A 23,803-nucleotide genomic window follows, 5' to 3' on the forward strand; every position below is an offset into this window, starting at 1 on the left:
TTCTATTTTTGTAAATACATGAATGATTTTTCTAAGAAGCTGACATACTGGCAAACATTTAGAGAACTAGCTACACATAAGGAGCATTTTCTCCTCTTGAGAATTATTCCAACGTATTAATGCAAACTAAAATTGTGACAAAGAAATCGCAGTATTTCCCACTTTTTTATTTTCTATAATTTTTCAGACTGATGCTATATTCATAGATTCCCAGGAAAGGATTTTACATACTGTGTATCTTTTACCTGATCTTTTCCACATGGTTGATGCACCTGTAATTGCATTCTCTTTCTGTTCCACTCTCTTTTATTATACAATGGGGAGTCATTGATCACTTGCTCTCATCCTAATATAATAGAAATATTTAAATATTACAATCACAGATTACTCAGACATATAATGTCAGGAAACATGAAAGTCACTTGACTTTCTTGATTTATTAGGATTTTTTTTTCTCTTTCAGTAATGCTGAGACAATATTATTCATTAATTGGTTTAGTTCATTCATCAAGCTTTGTAGATGGGTGAGAGATTCACAATATTTTAGGTCCCAAACGTGGGCTCGAATTAAAGATTTGAAAAATTCAGTGATAGGAAGAAATTAATTTCATTGGAGCAGATTTCAAAGGTCTTGGAAATATTTAAAAGGCAATCTTAGAAAATGTAGGACATAGAATTGGCAACTGGGCAAAGACCACTTCATCTTGAGTCACAGAAGTTGAAATGGGAAGAGCCTACCTGGTTGACTAAACAAAGTCCCTCATGAGGAATGGAAGTAAAAATCATTATGAGAAAAAAAGAGGGAATGAAAATAGTATGAAAGAGAAGCCCTAAGAAATTGTGAAGGCCTGAAGTTGGATAAGGAAAAATAAAAAATGAAGAGATACTGTTTACAGATTTATTCGGTTTAACCAACAACGATAACAGAGGATATGAAGTGCAGCCCATTTGTAATACAGAGGGGAGAGAACAACATAGGAATTGCACAAGGGTAGGAACTTTTATTGGGGATATTCTGTGATGTAGCCTTTAGAATGGTATCTGGAATGTAATGATTACTCAGAAAGATTTTTGTTGAATGAAATGCTGGTTTTCTTTATTTTATACCTTCATGAAGTAGTGAAATGAGTGCATGCTTTTGGCCTCGTGCATGAAATGTGACGCGTATGACTTTCCGAATCAAGAGTGATGTTAAAAACAAAGCATATTTCATGGAACCCCTGGGTAGGTCTGACCAAGGCCTAAGATGATTTTAATACAGTAACTCTTGTACCATAATGATATAGCAGGGTCACAAGCTACTCTTCTTAACGATCTGTGAGTAAAGTTTAGAAGGTAGCTCTCACAGTGATACGTTATTAAAAGAGAATGAAGGATGACCCAGGGAACCACAGTTAACAATTCTCTTGTTTGCAGACTTAAAATGTGTAGGGAAGATCATGGTGAAATCCATGTGCTATGCATTATGTAAAGCGCGGTGTGAATTTGAGCCAACATAGCGTCATAAAAGTCACTCCTGTGCAGTTATTTTAATATTCCATGATAGTGTCAAGAATGGATGATCCAGGAGAAGGGATAAGTATAATCGCAACTTTGCAAGACTTTTGATTTTGTTCTGCATGACATTCCCAGCCATAAATTAGGAGAATAACCTCTAAACCATACAGAATTCAATGGTAGCTGAAGCAATTGTGGAATAAAATGTAAACCTTTAAAAATGCTGACAGTCCTTGTAGTAAAGACCGTGTCTGAGATCTGGCCCTTGAAAGATGGGTTTGGAACTCAGAGTGACCTTGGTAAACTGGCGAAGTGGTCAGAAATCATGACACCCGGGAGAAAAAAATAAACTCTAAATACAAAATGCAGGAGAACTGGGTAGAGAAATCTCACAGGAGAAAAAAAAACGGAAAGTTAGAATAAATGAAAAGGTTAATATTTTAAAATTCATGCAGTATGTGTGTAATTAAAATCTATATTTGATAGGCGTCTACAACGAGAACCTTTTTTGAGTGCTTTGTTTATTTTTGGACTAGAGGTGAGGGCAGGTAATTCTTGAGATGAATCACAAAAGTGGAGTAAAACAGACACTAAAGCAAGGAAAGGTGGGTAAAAAAAAGAGAGAGGAGTAATTTAATCCACAGTCTTCAAGTATATGAAGTAAGAATGTGATTACCAAGTGTCTTTCTCTGGGCAGAAGATAGAAAAGAGGAGTAGACATAAAGTATTCTGCAAAGGATTAGCTCTAAGGAAGAATTTCCTGAGAAGGAGATTTGTGAAATATCAAAATAGGTTACTGAGGAAGGTTGTGTTGCTACTTTTCCGGAAGGCCTTAAAAATAGGATAGGTGGAATCCTTGTGAAATAATTTGGGTCTGGTATTATCTGAAGGAGGGGAAATGATATGATCTTGTGTGGCCCCTGCCAGTAATAATAACCCAGCACTTCTCCTCTTACCTTGGCTGAATGAAAATGCAGATATAATTGCTACCCCCAAAAAGATATTTCACTCTTTTTTTGACAGGGCAAAACTTATCTTTCTCATAAAGATACTATTATAAGACAAATAACTTTTCCAAGTCCATCTTGAAATTTTCCATAAGTTTTGGAAAATATTTATGAAATATTCATGTTAATTGATTCTTTTTAAAGGAATCTGATAGAGGTTGTGCTACTATATTTGTGGCTTTCCAGTTCATGAGATATAAAAGATGAAATTTTTAATGTTATTTCAAATTTCAGAATCCTTGGGGATGTAGCAAAATAATGACTTTCTATGTGAACTAGTTAACTTGATGGGAATATTCATTTTTCTAGCTTCTGAAAGTAATAATGCAGTCTTTCCCCACCCACAAACACTTTTGTTACTGGTCCCACTAACAGGCATGAGTGACACTGATATAAAAATTATTCCGGGGGTTCTTAATTTTGGAAGACAGTATTTGCCAACAGCTTCCTCTATATGAGTTAGAAATCTTAGAGATTTCCATTTGATGAGAGACCTCTTAGAGTGCATGGCATATAGAAGCAGCCAGTTTGGCCTTTCCCTTTGCACAATTTCCTAGCAATATACATTGACTTCAGTCCTGGATGCAATGTCGTCGTTGTCTATGGACTTTTTTGAATGGCTCTGACTTGCTCTACTCAACAACTAGAACAACATAAAATGAAAACACATAAATAAAATTACGGGAGCCTATATATGTACCACTGCGTCCTTCCTGTGAAAGTAGGGGGATAAATCTGACACGTTTAAAGGTATACAAACCGTTACTTCCTCATACTCTGTAGATTCTGATGGAGAAAAACTACTCAAAACGCTGTGAAAAAATAGTGATGTGAACTTCTATGATGCGCCAAAGTGTGTAATTTTTCCTCAACAGTTATGAACATTTAACCAATTATGTCAACTGTTTTTTCATAATTAATTAATATATTTTATTAGATGCGTCTCATAAAGCTGATAGCCACAAAATTACTTCTGAAATATATATTAAGCATCTTGAATAACAAGTTATATCCTGAGCTCAAACATAAAGAATGCCCAAGAAGTAGGTAAATGTATAAAATTTTACAGTGGAAGCTCTACTGGAAATGTAAGAATATTGAAGTCGACCTTAATTTGAGATGAGAGAGAAGAAGGAAAAAGAGCGTAAAGAAAATGAAGAAGAAAGAGTAGAAGGGAGGAAGGGGAGAGAGTAATAAGAGTGCCACTGACTTGATTAGGTCTGGTTTCCAGACCCTCTCAGAGTACTTTGAAGGAAAGAAACATGACTGCTTAAAGCTTGCAGACAAGATCTCTACAGCACAGTTTGTAATTTGCACCATTATCATGAATGAAGTTAACTTTCCTGACCCATTATCAGGAAAATACCAGTTTTGATTATTTTTTCCAAGAGTTGTCCTGATTATATGCCGATTCATAGACATTCACCTGGTTTTCCCTGTGAGCAACCACACTGGTTCATGGAAACAAACAAACAAAGAACAGCTGCCAACTGTTAAATTCTAATATCCTAATGACAAATATCTAACTTAAAATTCATTCTATTTCCCTTCTGGCTCAGGGAAATAAACCCACTTTTACCATCAAGAATAAGAGAATGTTATTGATGTCCAGGACCCTGATTTTTATTTTATTTTATTTTATTTTCCATGGGTAGGCACCGGCAACCAAACCCAGCACGGCAGGCGAGAACTCTGCCTGATGAGCCATGTTGCCCATGCAGAACTGATTTTTAGAGTGCTTCTTACATTCCACTGAATCCCTCTGCACCATCGTGCTTTCTGCATGGGATTTTAATTTCGAGCATTATTTTGACGATTGATTCCCTTGCAGCATAGAGCAGTAGCAGAGTGTGGTATTCTGGGACTGGATTTATATTCACTTAAATTAATAGCTCTGATTCTAACTGTGTGACTTTGAGCAAGTTACTTAACCTCTCTGTACTCCAGCCTTACCTGCTGTAAAATGGGAATTATAATAGTGACTTTCTTGCTGTTATGAGGACTCGAGTTTATATATGTAAAGCTTTTGATTCTTTAGTAATTATTTTATACTTCTTAGCTAAGTATTTATTATTTATTTATTAAACTTCTCTTTGTGATGGGTGACCCAAAATGCGTAGCACAATCTTCATCTTAACTGCTTATATTGCTTGAGGCTGAGGCAAATAAACAAAATTCTTCAAAACAAACAAAAAAAATGGATGGGAAAAAACAAACATTTTTATCCAGGCAAACACCATGGTTTAGCCATTCTCTAGGACTGGACTCTTTTGAGAAGCTTTTTAACATGGTTTTGATTTGCACCTTTATTGAAGGTATACCATTTAGGAACTTGAAATAGGTCTTAGAAACTGAATCCAGGTCCCTATATATTTATTAGAAAAAAGGAGGCCCAGAGCATTGAATGTCCCAAAGACAATCAGCTAGTGAATCATTGAACCCACCCAAGAGTCTGATTCCAAATAGAACATTCTTTCCACTGCCCTTTACTGCTTCTTAGTGCTTTGGGCTTTGGGAACAAAACACACTCATTTATTGCTAAATATTTTTTACTTTAAATGAACAGCAATTTTTTGCACTTGATATGTTTGTACTTCTTTGTAAAGTTAAGAGGATGGTATTCCCCTGTTTTATCATTTGTTCATTTATTCATCAATACAGCTAGGTTTCTTTGTGCCAGGCATTGAGCTAAGTGTTGCTTTGGGGCATTTCAGCAGGGTAATGTATTTTCAACAGTCCAAGAAAAGAAGCTTGTTCTTTTTTCTAATTAACATTTCCCCAAAGATATTTCAGATAAAGTGGGAAATGCTCCAGATTCTGGCATCCAGCATATTGAAGAATATGAAAAGCAAATAAATACATTTTCCAAATTTATTTGATTTCTTTGTCTTTTTTTTCTTTTTTGAAGAGCAGTTTATTAGCTTCCTTGGGAACCTGTGATCTTTGGAATCCATTTTGGGAATGCCATCCCAAGGCACTTTGTAGATCTCTGTAGAGAATCATGAACTTGCCTCCACCCATGGGTGCTTTCTCTTAGCATGAGAATCTTGCTAAAATATTCCCCACTTTAGTGACTTCTGCTCTATAGTAACATGGGCTTCTTCTGTGGGGAAGTCCTGTAACACTTTCCATTTAGTCTTATCTGCCAAGGATGTCTTGGGCTATCCTTGACAATAGCCTGGGACAGAATATGTAGACATGCTGAGATAAGAGCCTCCTGCCAGGCCTTTGGCCTAGGAACCATCTCAGCTCAACTCCAGCTATGGCTCCGTCTCTCCGCAGCACACTTGCCCCTGATCTGCCTGGATTGTGGGGAGGAAGCATTGTGCTTGTCTGGAAACACCTCTATTCCTAGCTCTTTGACAGTTTCACTTTCCGTATCCCCTCAGTTTTAACCATGTGGAAAAAGAGATAAAGAAAGGTGCTGAAACGAAAAAATGGAGTGGGAATTCTACAAATAGAGAGAAGAAGCTTGTATTTATGTGCCTGATTTGAATGCAGTTATAACTGGATTTTGGAGGACAAATGAGTGTAGATTCAAAGGTCATTTTACTAGATAGTGAGAGAGGAGGCGAGAATGCAGTATGGCATAATATTGGCTAGCATTGAGAATAAATAAGTAAAGATCTACGCCATAATTCATTTTGGAAAGGAAAAAAAGACAGTTTTGACTAAAAAAAATAACTTTTCAAATTTATGATTCTTTTTCAGGGTGTTTGATCAATTATAAATGAAAGCAGATTAGTGTTCATTTAGGTTTCATGATAAATTACATAACTTACCCTATTTTAAAATTGATAAATTAAATTCATCAACTAGAAAATAAACACAATTGATTTGGGATAAAGGCTTACATTTATACCAACCCAAAAACATGGCAGGGGAGGGGGGATTGAAAATTTGCACACTTTATTTAAATAAGATTTCATTGCATATGAAATTTTTACCCCCTCCCCTTTAAAAAAAATAATATTTCACTGGGCATAGCTGTTTCATAACTTTTTAAATTACGGTATGAGTCCATTGTTTTCTAATGTAATTTCTTATTTATTCGGATTCATAATCCTTAAAATTTGTATTTTTACTCTTGAAAGTGCATTGATTTAAAAAAAAACGAAATGATTCAATTTGTCTGTTCATTCTAAGTTGGAAATTAATCTGACTTGAGGCTACATAATGTATGCTCATTAGATGGGGATGTCCAAGGATATGTGAATATTTCTGATACAGTGAGGCACTGGGGTTTTCAATTATTGCTGAGGTCTTAATCAGACTGTGCTGATTGCTTGAGACTTGGGCTGTTTGAGGAAGAAAATAAATCAATCCAACCCTATGACTAAGTTGCATGAGTAACATATGATTGTTTATTTCTAAAAGTAAAAAAAAAGTCTGTTTTTATACAATTCTGTATTTTACATTTGCAGAAATTTTGCATTATATTTATAAGATTGTGCATGGTGCTATCCTATTTAGAACTGGAAAATGAAATTATATCCACAAGACCTCTTCAACCAGTGGGTGTGGCTTTAATGAATTACCCATATTTCAAAGAAAGACACATCTTTGGATTCAAATGATATCACTTAGAAACTTTTTTGCATTATACTATATTCTCAGTATATAGTACTGAGAAGTACTTTATATTTAGAAAATTATGAAATTTCAAAGTGAACAAAACAGGCTTACACAGTGAATTTATGAAATTCAGTTGTGGCCAATTGAATTTTTACAAATGAGTGTGGTTCTGTTTTTCATTTGACCCTCACAAATTCATAATCAAATATATATGTTATTATGCCCACTTTATAGCTTAGGAAGCTGAAGTTGAGTAAACTATATTTCAGCCAAGTTCATTCCACCAGTGAGAGGCAGAACTGGAGTACACAGACTCATCCTCCAAGTAGCTTTCTAAGCTCCCTCCTTGGTTTAGGTCTTTTCTCAGGTGCCATCATAAATAACCCTTCTCCGGCAGCACTGTCCACCCAGGGTCCACCCCAGCCTGTGCCTGCTCAGTCATCCACAGGCTCGTTCTACTCCGATATTTTTATAGCACTTCTCTATCCAAGATCATTGTAGTGGTGCTCTTGTTTATTGTCTCTTTGTCTTTTTAGAACATAAGCTTCATGAAGACCAGGAGCTACTTTTCTTGGTTCACAGTAATGTCCTTGGCACCGAGCATTGTGATTTGTGCGTTTCACACCCTCTGTGACTCATGGCCAACTGTGATATCACATACCATGATCTTGGCTCACGATCTCTGGTGATGGCAGTTTAGGCAGGATCTGAATGCCCACAGGGTCCGAGCTGTAATTTAGCTTGAAATCTATGATTAGAATCACCCAGACGTGGTAGGCATAGTTCATCTGCTTGGAATCCTATGGCAGGTAGCTTGGACTGCAAACTGTTACAAGATCCGTGTTGCCTGCAAGCACCTTCGTCTCATCCCTGGCCTTTAACTCGCACCCTTCCTGCCCACCACCCCCCACAGAAGTTCTGAAGTGTTAAAACCGTGCATTACACAGTCCAATCGTGTTTTACAGTGAGAGGGACAGTCATAGAAAGTCCTCTTGTGCTGGAGCTCTGCACAGATAAAGGGAGGATATAGTTTTGAGAGGAATGTTATAACTACAAAGTGCATCCTGAAGGCCATTCCGCTCACAATGAAGGTCTGTGTTTTAAAATAGCACTATAACAAAGTAACTACAGAGTTTTGGCAAGGGCTCCAACTATTTATAGAACTAAGTAAGGCATAGTAAATAGCACCACAGTCCCGGTTTTCCCTTGCCATAACCCCAAACTTATAAGAAACACTGTAATTATATTTTTCTACTTAAAAAAAAAAAATCATAGTAGCCATTATCAGTTTAACCATACGGAAGCTTGGGCTGCGATTTCTCTTTTAAATGCATAGTTTTGATTTTCAACAGCTGCACTGGGTCTTTAATCATATATTATCTTTATGAAGCCTTTTTCTAACATATGTTAATTGGCTGTTTTCTGTGACAAATTATGAGCTCTTACTTTGATGAGGTTCAATTGCAATCATGTTGGAGTCGAGAGCGCAGAGTTTCCACCCCTGCTGGCTCCTCGCACCACTACAAACATCCGCGTGTCACCGCAGTGCTGAGTAATGGCAGGATTTGGGCTGGCTGATTTCGCTACAGATTTTTTTTCCCCCACAGGATATTTTCAGCTTCTTTGTACTAAATCTGTTGCAGGGTTTGCCCTTTTTAGCAGAAGCATGCTCTAAAATTAACATCAAATCATATTGGAGATCACCATAATGCAGTGAAAGATAATTTATGATACAACACCCCTGCGTCTGTTTTGCTGTACTAAAACTGCACTACGTTTATTACACACTTTTTTTTTAAAGTCCGTCAGTTGTGAGGTTGGTAAGCATTTTCTAAATCATCAGCATTTTGTGGCAAATATTTTTGAATTGTCTTCTTTTGAGGAGAGGAACAGTTATTGTGAGTAGACATTCAAATACGTGTTGAGTCATCATAAAGAAAATACACATACTGTTTTTTCTAGCTGATCCCAAATATACGAATATGTTAAAAATCCCATTGTAGTGAGTCTGTCGGTCAAGTAATAAAACGAGTATGTGCTCCCGTCAAGACTAATGATCTGTAAGATGTGTAGCATCTATTCCAGCTCTCTATCCTAATGTGAGTTTTTAATGTATGATTAGGACGAACAAATATGTTCTAATCCATCTGCTCTGAAAACTGTGACAGATAGCCTGCATCAGATACCCACAGATGATCAGTGATAGCCATAATTAGAATAAATATTAAAATACGGTGCATTTGTTTGTATTCGTGGGAAGGCAGTCAGTGTAATTGATGAAGGCCTTCAGACACCGTGTCAAACAGCAGTCATACTGGGATTAATTTAACTCTGTGTCTGCTTTGACATCTCAAGCAGAGGACTCCGTGTCAACTGTGGTTTGCCAAAGCCAAACCGAGGGGTCAAACCTCCATACAGGTATTAGAGTTTAGGATAAGAGGAGCCAGATGTGAATAGGAACTACTCTTCCTCATGAGGCTGTTTTTAATCAGTCGTTTCCCTGGAGTAGCACACAATCAATGAGCTCTAAATCCTGAGGCTACCTGCACTCGTAGGAAGGCCTGGGAACATCATTACAGAACTTACAATTGAGCATATGTGAAAAAATTAGAGCAGAAATTAAGGGTAAGAAAGGTTAACTTCAGAATTCTTATATTGGTACTACTTTTTCTAGGGGAAGATAAAGAGATCATTTCAGATGGTTGAAAAGGAATAGTAAGCCGAACTTCTAAATGCATGTGCGACCCTACGTTTTAAAGAATCCTTGTTCCCCAGCTAAATAAAAAGTTATTATTGATTTATGTTAGCTAGAACTGTTTGAACGTGTGTATTATTTTGAGACGGTACCTGTGGGTCAAGTTCAGCATGAGTAAATACATGTAAATATTTTCTTTCGTATTAATACCATTGAAGCCAGAGGGAATGGCTTCAGGAGTCCTGAGTGACACTTCATTGTGACTGCTGAGCCAGTGGATGCACCGCATCTTGAGTTAGTGTACCCAAGGAAATTCACTTCCATTTGAAAAGGCACGTACTTAATTGGCTTTAAGGAAATAAACCAAGATAAAGACCGATGTGTAAATGAAACCGAGTACTTGGCGCTTAACTGTATGGGAAGCCTGTGAGCCACGTGGCTTAATTGGGGTAAGTTGGGATCATTTAATGATTGCTGTCAGAAGATCAGATCTAATTCTCTTTATAAGAAGACCATGGTGGGATAGAGTTAAACAAATTGTCATCAGAGGTTTCAGATGAACAAAGCCTTAATTAGGTTGATTAGGATGCTATAAAAGTGAGGAAGAGAAATAGAAAAATTGGTGAATCATTGGGTTCCATGTTGAGCCATATATGATGGTAATATCAAAAATCTGTATTTTGTGAGATAGTACTATAATATTTTGACGTTATGTATACTAGCAAGTAATGTTTTTGTTTCTGAAGTTTAACTAAAGACAAAAATAAATGGCATTCAATCGAAATAGCAAAGGATTTATTGAGCATTTTAACCTTAATATACCATGAAAACGTTGGCAGGAGGACAATAGTATTTCTTCCATTTCACGGTCATCTTTAAGTAGTAATTAAATTGGGAAAATAAATAGCAACAGAAGCAAGTTATTTTCAAGGACAATTATCAGTCATCTCACTTATTACTTGAATATGGACTAAAACAGAGCCTTTGTTTAGACTGTCCTTTTAACCATTGGTATCACCATCTCAGTAATATTGCAATTATTTATTGATAATAATACTGAGAACTACACTCAAGTGTCCTCAAATTTACTCTTATTGTTTCATCAACACATTAGGAAAGACTAAAATGCGTTTCCTTTTTTTTCCCATCTGATGTCATTTTGCAGGAAAATGTTCTCTCTGCACATGCATTTACGCACATGCACACGCACACACACACAAATGTATCACTCCATAATACTGAAAAATATGCCTATCGCATACATGCTTTTGGGAAAAAATGGTAAAGTATTTCCATTTTAACAATGAAATATATCAAAGATTAAGAAAATAACAAACAGGACCATGAGATGCCAGGGAATTCAAATTTTGTTAGAATAAGATGAAAATTTACAATAGCAACATCTTTCACTTCAAGCTCAGCTTACTTTGCAGGCTGACAATTTCATATTTCACTGATGTTGGTGTTGGGTAGTGCTTAACTTGCTTTGTTCAGTAATAGCTACAAAAAATCCAGCTGCATGTGCTTATTGAGAGGTTACAGCTGGGGAACAGAACACAATCTGGGATGCTAAATAGTAGCTCTTGCTTTGTGATGAAGACAGTGTGGGATTTACCTTTGTGATAAGCCTTGCCGTATGGCTAAGTGGCCTTTGAAAGAAAATGTGGTGGCTGCGCTGTTGTGAAAAATTGGTAAAAAAGGCAGACATGCTAGAACCCTGAATTAATTACTTAATTTGATGTGGAAAGACTAAAAACCATGTGGTTGAACAGCACAAGGCTTTTGACATATTTAGACCATTTGGAGTTTATTTTGGCACGCGGAATAGAGAATGCTGTTTTAGCTGCAGTATGAAAAAAAAATGCCCAAGACAAAATGTAGCATGGATAACTGTGACATTAGAGGAGCTGTGCTTCCCTCGTGTTTATTAAACGGTTTATAATACAATACAGTTGTTTAAAGGTATGTGACTCCTAAATTCTGGAACTGTGTAAATAAAATGAGTTATGTCAGTGATAATGGCAGGTTAGGCCCACCTATTAAATTAATTGCAGGGGTTTCAAAACGAGTTCTTTTTAGCCTTATTATATTTCTGACATACATTTCATCTCCTTTTGTCCTTGGGGAAAGATATTAAAATAGGGCTAGAAGCATTAATGTAGAGTTTTAGGCAGCTGTGGTCATTGGGAAAATTGATATATTTCCCTAGTTATTTCTACTTTTGCTGCCTGAAGCTCTTCCATGGCTGATACTAAGAGAAACTTCTTAATTTTTATACCACTGTAAATTTTTTCTTCTTATGCTGATTATTTTTTTAAAAGGTAAATGAAACATTCTCTGTAAGGAGTTGTTCATCATTAGCTTTGCAAAGTGAGAGCTTCATAATATATAAAGGGCTATGATTCAGTTCATAGTCTTAGCCATATGGCCTTTAGTTCATGCCTCAAACCTAAAGAAATTGTCCCAGTTGTAGGCCATGCTCCCATTAATCTACATACCTGGCATTTCCCATATCGTCCTGCATGTAATTATCCTAAGCATCCTGGCAAATGACGAAGTAATTTCCCAACTTTTGTACAGCAAAGAAAAAAGGTTCCAAAGTATTAAACAATTAGTCTGTACTTACCCAGATTCTAAGTATCAAGCTAGAATTCAAACCCTGAGCTTCCTGACTCTAAAATTGGCTCCGCCACTACTTCTTAGCGTAGATTATTTTTATTCCACGTGTGGTGCTTTATCAGGATGGCAGAGAATTAAGTGAGGTTCTCAGTCTGCTTCTGTAGAAGAAACAAAAATAGGAAATGCTTCTTAATAGTCATTAAAAGTAACGAATGAAGAAAATTCGTCAGCTGAAAGACAGCAATCTTAATTAATTGAGTTGATCAACTGCGAATTATTAGGCTCCAACTACATGCCTGACCCTGGCATAATTTTGGGAATACAAAAGTAAAACAAAATGGACTTAGCCTCTGTCCTTAAGGGACCCACAGATACTAGGAAGACACGCAAATGTGCAGTTTCAACTGTGGCAAGGGCTATAAAGGAGAAAGATGCGGTGCTGTGAGACCTTATGATGGGGGAATTGATGTGGTCAGAAGGCCAAGGAGTGTTTCCTAAAAAGATAAACCGGAGCAGAGACAGAAAGAGACAAAGTTAAGGAGGCCCAGAAGGGAAAGAGGAACGTTCTGGATGGAAGGAATTTTATGTGCAAAGGCCCTGTGGTAAGATGGGGCATGGCAGGTATGAAGAACTAAAAGATGTTCAATGCCATTTATTGTTTGTGTGACATTGCTTTACTGAGACGTGAAGATGGCTCATAAATTCACAATATTGACACTAAATTGTAATCGATTGGGAAAATAACTTCATGCTTGGCATGATGGTATTATCCATATGAAAGAATGGCTGTTTTTTTTTTTTTTTACTTATGCTTAGAGGTTGAGTCTGTGGCTGTGTGACTTTCAGACGAACTCAGTTTGCACTGGTAGCTAGGGTGATATACCATTCTCTACGGTAGATGACAAGCTTACAGAGAAATAGAATGACTTTAATGACCAAGAAAATATTCCCTAACAGATAAGACATCATATAGCCAAGCACCAATAAGAATAATAGCTCAGTTATTTATTTTGAAGATCAGAGTAGCTATTAACGGGAAAAAAGTAAAAGTTCTGCTTGTTCCTTTTCAACTAAATATAATTGTACACATCTTGTGTTTTTTTAAACAAATCGCAAAGTTGAAAATTAAATGCATCTAAATGCACCAGAATGAGCAAAGATTTCCACTTAAAATGATAATGAATCATTCAAGTGTTTGAATTAGTAATACTAGGCTCGCAGCAACTGGGCTTGTGATTATTTTTGTCCCTTACTAAGTATCCAGCTTGTATTTATTTACACAGTATTACTTCTTGTTGTGTGGTATGGTCTATGCTTGGGTTTTCAGCCTTAAGTTTTTACATTTTAGAAAACATTATATGAAGATGTTAGTGCTAGCAACAATGTGAGTCAATGAAAAAGTTCTTTGCCAAATGAGAAAAAGAAAAACAATTTTTTCTTTGCAAATTGACATCCCATATTTAAAATGTTTTATCATTGTTCATAGGCTGTTTTTATTTAAGTGACTACACTGGGCTTATTGTAGCAAAATACGCACTTTGCAAAGATAAGTTTAGCAGAGGAGAATTAATTTCTTCCCACTTCTTTTAATGTGGCATGGCAGTCTCACTCTAAGATCAAAACATATAACTGGAGGTTATGTTTAATTTCTAAATCAAAGAGTTGTGGGAAGATGATTGAAATCTGAAGATGACTCAGATTCACTTGATATGTGGTTTTCTTCCTACAGAAACCTTATGGTAGACTGCCGTTTCCATGTTAGAGAGAACCTGTTAGTGATGAGATTAAAATAAATAGTTTGACTTTATATTGAAAGTTTATGTTCATACTTAGGTGCTTGATCTGAACTTTTTAAAGAACTTTGAAACCTCCAATAAGGTCACAGTTTTTCTCCTGGTCCCCCAGTATATATATATATATATATATATATACATTTTTTTTAAACTGTGATGTGATGGGGACATAAGGAACGTATTTATCATCAAACTTTGATATTTTTTTTAGTAGTTTTTAATGATTTATTCCCCCCCCCCCAATAGTTAATCCACCTTGGCTCCTTGTACAATAGAATTCTCCATTTGTCTCTAAGGGGAAATTCACATTTTATGGCTGCATAAGCTAAGTAAGATGATTTTTTGTGTGTGAGGGGTGATATATCACCCACAGCACCAGCATGAGCTTAAGTTTGTCTTCTTCTTTTTACTTCTTAAAGCGGTCAGTCCCTCAGAATGCTAAAGCTAGAACCGAAATGGCTTTTTTCTCAGGTGTTTTAAAAATAGAAATTAAGAATTGCATCCTCAGGTCTGGATTTTCCTCACTGTCCCTTATCTGAACCTCTCAGAGGCCCCGGCGCGCGCGGGGCGTCCCAGCACTGCCCAGTCAGACGGTTCTGCTCAGAGAAGGAAGTGGAGAGTTTTGGTTCCCGTTTTACACTTCTGGAACAGTTTAGGGAAGGAAGCACCTTTACACCTTTTATTGTTCGTGGTTGCTGACATCACATCCTTCCCTGACCAGTCCGTGCGTGTTTCCTGCCATTCTGTCAAGACTCTTCTGTGTTACTGGGAGGGATTTGTCGGACGGAGGGAGGGAGGAAGAAGCCGGGAGGGAGGGCGGCGAGGGGGGGGGACGGAGGCCAGGGGAGGTGGGTGCCACTCAAGGCGGCCTGCTTGGAAATGAGAGCGTCCCAGGGGGGAGAAAGAGCCTTAGCTTCTGTCCAGAAGGAATTGTCCTTAAGCTTGGGTCTCTGAGTGACCCACTCTGCCTTCTCTGTCTGCTAATGACAAACTCAAAGTGAACAGAAGCCTGCCAGAATGAAGTTCCCCTTTTTAGTAAGCAGCCTGATTTTATTTGTCTTTTATTTAGATTGGCAGGAAAAAAACAAAATGCAGAAGCTTGTAACTGCATAGAGTGTAACTATGGTAGAGCAATTGTTTTTTTTTTTTCCTTTTTGTTTTTAAATCACTGATTGTTTATACGTAACTCTGTCAGTTTCCAAGAATGCCTCTTTCATGTGGAAAGAAGTAGCGAGAGGCCCCTGAAATTATTTTAAACTTATGTTTGATTGTAAGTAAATGAAAGTTCTCAGCATGAAATCCAACTACATGTAGTTTAGCTGTTACATTCTTTTTTCATATACATACAAAACAGTTTTACAGATTACTAAAGTTAGATAATCTCTTCCGCTGTCTGCCCTAGGCCTCCTACAACGTAATACTTGAGACAGACCTTACCGTAAAGTTTTTGCCTAAAAACCAGGCTAGAGAACCAGCTATGTTAGGGAAACAAGTGGTGGGCCATTGGTGACCTTCCTAATTCCTTAAATTTTTACCCACGGCCTTGAAATGTAGTGACCCATAATCAAATGTCTTATGCCACATGTTTCAGGACACATTTTGCTTCACGAAAATAGTAGCCTCAGTGGCACCATTATGGCATATTATTCTACAAGGGTACCTAACAATACCAAATTCTACATTTTAGAAATATCTATGTGTATTCAAAAGGCAGCACTTTCAAGACATACACGTTTTTGCAGAAAACAAAAAAAGAGTTTAATTTTACTGAACTTGAAACTTGCTTTTCTGCATTTCATTGACAGTTTTAAAAAGGAAAATATATTCAGTGGTATTTTTATCAGCTTTTTGGCTTATCTGTGTCTCTTTTCTGGCAAAATATTTCCCATCATGTTTTAAGAATTAAAAAAAAAAAAAAATCCTTGCTCCTCTCTTTTTAAAAAGTGCCTCATGTTTCAAAGTTGTGAAATACAGTGGCGATATAGAGGAACTCGTCTGAGTTTGGTTCACCAGGAACTCTCTCTGGCTGTCTGAGTCGGCTTTTCTCCCCGGAGGTTTCTGGACTTGTTTGGTTACTGGTACTTTAGATGAGGATGAGCAGCGCTCTCGTCCTCCCTGCCTTGTCACCACGCTCTAATCTGCCTCCCCTGACCTTCCACCTTGAAATGAATAAGCGCTTAGGCGGCGTCCTGTAAGCCGATAGTGCCACCAGCCTCAGCCAAATGAAAGGAAAGGAAATTGTCCCTATGCATTTGCGGTGGATTCATGGACTGGCTTTCCTGTGATAAAGAAAGCCAGTGTGTCTCTTTGGGGCCGTGCACATGTGTGGGAAATGCCATTCTAACGTGCTGCTTGCTCGTAAGGTAAGACCGTAGGCGACACAAGAAAGTTGTCCAGTTGAGTGATATTTAAGGCCGTTTCTAAAAATAGATGGAGAGTGTTTGGCAACAGTGAATATACGATGCGGTTGTGCTTTGTGGATTTTTCATATTTTACTGTGATTTTAATATATCTTATGTTAGTAACTCTACAATATTTATAGCTAATTTTAAAACGTGTGTTACTTGTATCTCTTTAAAATTCTTAAAAATGCTGCTGGGATAATAGTGTTTGAGGAGTAACACGTGGTCATGATATTCCTCAGTATATATATTCTCAGAGGCAGCACTCAACCCAGATTAATAGAAAGGCATTTGGCAAAAGCGAATGGATAGTCTTAGTATTTAAGCAATGCTTAATCCACCAGAACTAATTATATCATAATAGCTTTTGCAATTAGATAATCACAGAAAACTGGAATTAAAAAAAAAATTACTCGAGGTGATAAAGAATTTAGAAATTAAATTAAAGAAATCTAAAGACAGCTGCTGATCAGACTAAGTGTACAACAGCTTTCCTGTCCCAATAACTTTGAATTGGAGCCAAATAACCTACTAAATAGCCAGGACATTGGCTTAGGGTTACATAATACATGTGGGAATTTATCAGGTCACTTGTCAGGCACCAACTAAAATAAACGGAGATTCTGAGCAAGTAGCTGTATTCATTGACTTAAGATGAGATGGAATAATTGAAGCTGTTGCTTGCAAATTAAGAAGGCATGTGGAATGCTTTCTTGTTCATTTCCACATTTCATAGCAGTTCACTTTCATTGTGTTAAAATATGTTCATATATAATTTTTAAATAAAATATATGCCATATTTTACATTCCTTGGGTTTATCTTGTATTATGGATAATATTTCTTTACTTTTAATTCATAACCTCAAAATCTCCAGTGTAAAAGAGCAAGCTTCGAAATTTTGTATTACTCCCCAAAGAGATATGATGCTTTTTAAAACTACATAAATTCAGAAGACTAATGGCTTATTATAAGAAAGCGTGCTTATAAATGGAACAGTACCCTTATTTTTGTACCATTTCTTTTCTATCAATGATTATCTTTTTCTATTCTTTTATTCAAAATACAACTTAAGGACTTCCAAAGAAAAAGATCTTGCTGATAGATGCTTCTTACATAAGATTAAACATCCCATACTGTTTTTACAGGGTTCTCATAACAGCGTTTTTAAAAAGTAAGATTAAGAGTTTTAGATTGAAATCAGTTGACATTTCCATATTTCAAATAGCACTTTCTTAATAGTCCATCCTATTTGCATAGCAAGGGACATTATCACCTCTGCTGTCAAAACACATGATGGTTTTCCCTTCAGAAATGAATTAGCTGCCCTACTTAGCATACACAGGTACATAAAGGTTCATTAACTCTCTGATTTAGGTAATTTTTCATAACCGAAGGTTGAAAATACTCACCTAATTTCATTTAAAAATATTAAGAAACTGTTTGCAAAAGATACATTTCAAGTGATGGGCTTTAAAGCATAGTTTTCATTTCAATGACTTGTTAAATTATTTTAATTATAAAAACAATCTGTTCCTACTTAATATGTCCCTGCATCTTATATACCATATACTTTTAATAAATATTTTATTGATTTACTTACATACAGTTTATTTCCTTTATAGAACTAGGCAGTGATAGTTGTTCTGAAACTGGTTTGCCCTTATAGTGATATTTAATTTTTCTTTTTTGTTTAGCAGGAATGAATGCAGGAATTTGAGAACTGAGCTGTGCAAGTGCTGAAGAAGGAGATTTGTTTGGAGGAAACAGGAAAGAGAAAGAAAAGGAAGGAAAAAATACATAATTTCAGGGACGAGAGAGAGAAGAAAAACGGGGACTATGGGGAGAAAAAAGATTCAGATTACGAGGATTATGGATGAACGTAACAGACAGGTGAGTAAACTTTTCTTTGTACCATTCTTTACATGGACTATTTATTACATTTTCCCCACTGTTAAGGGTACTGAAAACATTTCAGACTTATAAACAGCTCTTCACTGAACTTGAGAGAAGTTTTAATGATTTAAATGTGGGCAGTTTAAGTAATGGGAAAAAAAATCACTTTGCCTGTTGAAAGATAGTTTACACATTCATGATTATTCACTTTTTACTTCAACATGAATTTTAAATGGGAGCTATACTGCGTAACATGAATCGCTTAATAATTAAGAGTTAATAAGCATAACATTGCTACATTGATGCATCATCAAACAAAGATATTCTTGTATTCATGGGAACTAGGCCTTTTGTGGTCATCATTTAAAGATTTACAATATAAACCAAATATCCTGTACAAAAAAAAAAAAACTGGCCTTCTCTAACCCAGTAAGAGAGACTTTGGAACATATCCCAATATTTTAACATTGTGCTGATGACATCAACAACAACAAAAATTCACCCAAGATATTAGGAACTTAAAAAGTACAAGCAAAAACTATTAGCTAATTCATACCATTTTCTATAAAAGCCTAAATATTATAAATATAGAAACAGATGTTGCTGTCTTTTTCTAGAACTCCGAATGATAATATCTGTATGATAAAATTTATGTATCCAGAAGACTTTTTACATCCAAATGCTCTGTTCACCAGTTTAGGCTTCTGTATCACAGATGCCTGCCATTTGACTCTATTTTTCTTCATGCTTGGGGCAAGCAGACTTAAGCTATATAAGGATACTGGGGGTGTGCAAGCATCCTGATGTTAAATATCAAATAGTCCTTGAGAGGAATTTCAGTGCTGCTGGTTTATTACAAATGGACACTGAAACCTGCAGAAAAGACATTCCTTGGCCATGAAAAAGAAGACTGTTTTGCTTATTACCCATTTACACTGGGCAAAGCTAAGAGGGCAGACTTGAAATTGCTCCACTAGATTGTAATTCCTCCCAAGTAAAGATACTTTTTCTCCTCTATTGTCCTTTTTTATCTTTTTGGACCCGCAAGTGAGACTAGAACTAATTAGGTTTTTTTTTAATTAACGCTGCTATATGTATAAATTATGACAAATAGAAATTATTTGTACCATCAAAGCCCATATGCCATTAACAAGAAGCTTTTTACTCCTTGGTTTTTCAGGAATGTAATAATTCCTTTAAATTATTACATATTTTAAGGTTGCATGATGAACTATTTTTAGCTGATTATTGAACTAAAGGGTGAATAATGCTAAGATTTATGACGTCTTCCTTCCATGTTTTCCTTACACACTGCTTAATGCTGTGGGCCAAGCCAAAAAGCAATCATTCTGTCAATATAAAACCACAGTATTTTTAATTGGTTTACAGGTTGAAATTGGAATTAAGGCTGAAATATTGACTATCATATGTCATTGATCATTTAGACCTCATTACTTGGACTATAACATATTTTGGAGTGGTCAAAATTACATGAATTACCACTTAGCATTTCATTAATTATGCCAGGTAATTTTTAAATTCATGAGATTCATTGCATCTTCTTTTCACTTATAAAGAGAGAAGAAAAATTTCGTGGGTTGAGTTCATGAGCTTTCATTGTACTTTATAAAAGAACATAAACTCACATAGGGATACAAGAATTTTAACACTATACTTTGGAGCTAATAATTGAGCATCTTTCGTGATTTAAATGTCGTTGCATCTACGATTGATGTTACTCTCACCCACGTTAGAAGTAACAATAACTTTAGGAGAAGAAAAATTGTTCAGTTCAGTTTGACTTATTATTTTTTTAATCCTGAAAATGTATTCCTTGATTTTATTCTGTAAAATTTAGGATCTAGTTGTTCTTTTCTCCATTCTTCATCTACGTATAGTTGACCCTTTAATTTAATACTTTTAAATGAAATTAGTACAAATGAAAAATGCAGTGATTTAACATATATTTCGGTGATTGCTTTAGATGGCTATTGAGAATTTTAAACATCCGTCTTATATATAAATGTTTGTCATGAGTGCCTCTCACCTACTGTGAGAGTAGTCATAAGATTTATTTGGGAGAAAGCCTAAAAGACCTAGGTCGTTTTTTATCTTCTAAATCAGCACATTTTCACCAGCATATCTTGCTAGTTGTGGAGATCTCTCTTACCTGGGAGATCTCCACATTAGAACCACGTGTTCTAATGTTGAAAATAAAAATGGTCTCTGTATTGCCCTTTCTGTAGCTGCCCCCACCATACACTTTCCAGCAGAACTTCATTCGGTGCTCACTCTCATCTTTTCTCAAAAGTAGTGAAAGTCTGCTTTCCCATTGCAGGTATTTATTTGGCTATACAAGGTATGTTTTTACCAAAATAAGAAGTATTGACTTAGAGTGTGATAATAAAAGTAGTTACCATTTATTGAACAATCACCTACTGTGTACCAAGAATGACATATATATTATTCCATTTAATCCTTGTTAATCACATTTTACTGAATGATTGATTTATTTGTTAAATGAACAATATGCCTAAATATATGAAGTATTCACTGGTGAACAAAAATCTCATATAGCTTATAGACTGCTCTAGGGGTCAGCAAACTTTGTCTGTGAAAGGTGAGATCGGGAATATCTTCAGCCTTATAAGCCGTATGCTCTTGGTTAGAGTTACTCCACTCTGCCGTTGTAACGCACAAGCAGCCATGCGCGAGATGTAAGCAAGTGGTTGTGGCTGTGTTCCAATAAAACTTTATTGACAAAGACAGAACATGCATTGGATTTGGCCTGTGGCCCATGATTTGTGGGCACCTGATCTGGTGGGATGAAACAGACATGAAGTATGCAAACATATAACAAAATTTGGTTCATATGTACTACAAATGAAATCTGAAAATGCTATATCAGGAGGCCTTGTTTACATTGGGGATACAAGAAAAACCTCTCCACGGAAATGGTGTTTAAGCTGAAGAGCTAAAAGATTAAGGAGAGTCAGGCAGGTAGCAGCATTCCAGGGGAATAGTATTTGCAAAACTCGTTAAAGTGGGAAAGAGCTTAGCTGAAGAGGTGAAGGCAGGCCAGTGAGACTTGAGAATGGAGTATGACCAAGATGAGAAGAAGAGATTAGAGACTAAGCAGAGTCCTTATCATACGAAGCTCTGAAGACCTTCTTATGCTCTAAGCAATTTGCCCAAAATCAAACAGTTAGTGATAGGAAGTGGCTAGAATTTTAATCCAGGTCTCTCCAACAGAGCCATCCTTTTCTCAATTATGTCATGCTGTATCCTGTATAATATAATGGCTAACAGCAAGGTTTTAGAGTCCCACAAACCTGCTCCAATTCTCCTTCTTACTAGCTATATGACCTCCAGGAGTTACTTAACCCCTCTCAGGCCCAGATCCCTCATTGGTAAGAGTGAGGATTAAAAAATAGTACCTGCCTCATTAGATCATTTAGAGCATTAAATGAGGTAGTAAATATGAAGCGCCTACCACATAAGTGCTCAGTAAATTCACTTTATTAGCTATTCCTGTTGAAAATTACGTGCTTTGAACCGTTAACTATTATAGTTAATGTGATTTCCATCAAAACAACTCCCTGAACCTTCCTTTCAAGAGGGTTTATCCAAATGGGTATCAGGGAGATGGATGGAGCTGTGGAACTGAGTAGAGCAGGAGCACAGGGCGCCCTTCAGAAGCTAACCTGTGGCTGGAGACCCACAGCAGAGGGAGAGCTGACTCTTGGCAGAGAGTGGTTTGTGGACAGGAAGGAAAGATCACCCAGGACCTTGACAAAGAGAAGCTCAAAATGAAGTAGGGAGAAGTCATTTTCTAAATCCAATCCTTGTGGAACTCTTTTTCAAATTTATGTTACTAACCAAATTATTTTGAATTATTTATCAGCATGTTATCACTGTGGCCTCCAGCGTATTCTAATGCTTCATTTTCATTCTCTTCATCTGTATTTTTTTTTGTTTTTACCCTTTAGGTACCTTCATGAATTAGGCAACCATAATCATCCCTCTTTCAGATGGTATTTGAAAGAGCCAGAATTTTAAAATAATTTTGTCTTTGTTTGACTCTCTATACAAACACAATATAAAATCTCTGATTTATGCCTTTTAAATAAGAAAGATATAGAAAAATCAGGGCATGCTTAGCGAAAACTAGTTTACTATTTGTATTTAAATTTCTCAACTTTCCTACTTTGAAAAAGGCTAGGAAAGGTAAATCAAAAATTGATTGTGCGACTCGTGTAAGGACATTAATATACTTAATAACTATAAAGGGGAAAATATTTGCTGAATGATATTTTCAAAAATATTAGGCTCTAAAATAGTCAGGAAAGAAAGACTTTTAAATACCAAGTGTTCTCTTTCATCGGATCTGCCATACTAATAGTTTTTGCCAGTATGCAGAATTTCACGCAATTGTCAGTGCAATAACTAGAGCACAAATTAAACACAATTAGTAGCATTCTCCTGTTGATAGGCTAGGAGAATCCCCTTATAACTAAAAATTCAGAGTTCATAACTATTAAATTTTGTAACTTTTCTTCTTCTGTTACATCCCTATCACCATTTCTTTTCAAGATTATGAACAATTTAAAATGGGTTAGGATAAACAAAACTGGAAAAATTCAGCTACGTGTAGTTGTTGCCTCTGACAGTTTCTGCATACTGATATCTTTAAACATATTTTCTGAACTGAACTTAAAAATAAAAAAGAGATGTATTGATTCCCTCAGTGACACTCTTTAACAAGAAATCATTTTATTCCTTCCTTTCTCAATAACTCTTATCCACCTTTTTAGATTCTTCCTAGAATTTTAGCTAAAAGTTAAATGGAATTTTCCTTAAGGTGATATGCAGAATGCCTGTAAATACAAGGCTTGCTTATAGTTCTAAATTTGGGAGTAATATCATAATAGCCTAATATAAAATTTGTTGAAATCAAAACAGATGCACTTTTTTAATGTGAGGAACTGGATAACTTAAAGATAAAAATGAATTGCTTAAAGAACTATAGCTTTGTGATGAATTCTGAACCATAATAGTCAAGAACAGAGTGATCTGGCCCCACTGTCAAAATACACATCCTTTGCCATCTTCCCACAAAGAAACCTTCCGGACTTGTCAGTTGCTTGTGTGCATGTCAAACAAGTAAATATTATTAGATAGGAAATTCCATTTCAATGCTATAGGGGAGTTCTTCATGTTAATCAAAGAATAAGCCTGAAGATACCTCATAATGATGTTGATTTTTTTCAGTATCATATCTTAACATCTGACTGCCTCCTCTAAATTCATCTTAAAATGTT

The 23,803-nt window shown here is 36.1% G+C and overlaps 1 protein-coding gene across 15 annotated transcripts in view; it reads left to right on the top strand.

Moving 5' to 3' along the window:
- MEF2C (myocyte enhancer factor 2C) overlaps window positions 1–23,803 on the top strand; it is a 165,393-nt gene that overhangs the window by 53,123 nt on the left and 88,467 nt on the right. For 10 of the 15 annotated variants that reach the window (XM_077139173.1, XM_077139175.1, XM_077139186.1 and 7 more), the window contains one exon: window positions 18,287–18,479. In XM_077139173.1, coding sequence (XP_076995288.1) covers window positions 18,426–18,479 — 54 coding nt within the window. In that variant the 5' untranslated portion in view covers window positions 18,287–18,425. Of the gene's footprint in view, window positions 1–16,104; window positions 16,550–18,283; window positions 18,480–23,803 lie in introns of those variants that run through there. The other 5 variants (XM_077139174.1, XM_077139172.1, XM_077139176.1 and 2 more) reach the window with 3 other exon arrangements.

The sequence above is a fragment of the Tamandua tetradactyla genome, chromosome 21 (assembly GCF_023851605.1).
Source record: "Tamandua tetradactyla isolate mTamTet1 chromosome 21, mTamTet1.pri, whole genome shotgun sequence".
NCBI lineage: Eukaryota > Metazoa > Chordata > Mammalia > Pilosa > Myrmecophagidae > Tamandua > Tamandua tetradactyla.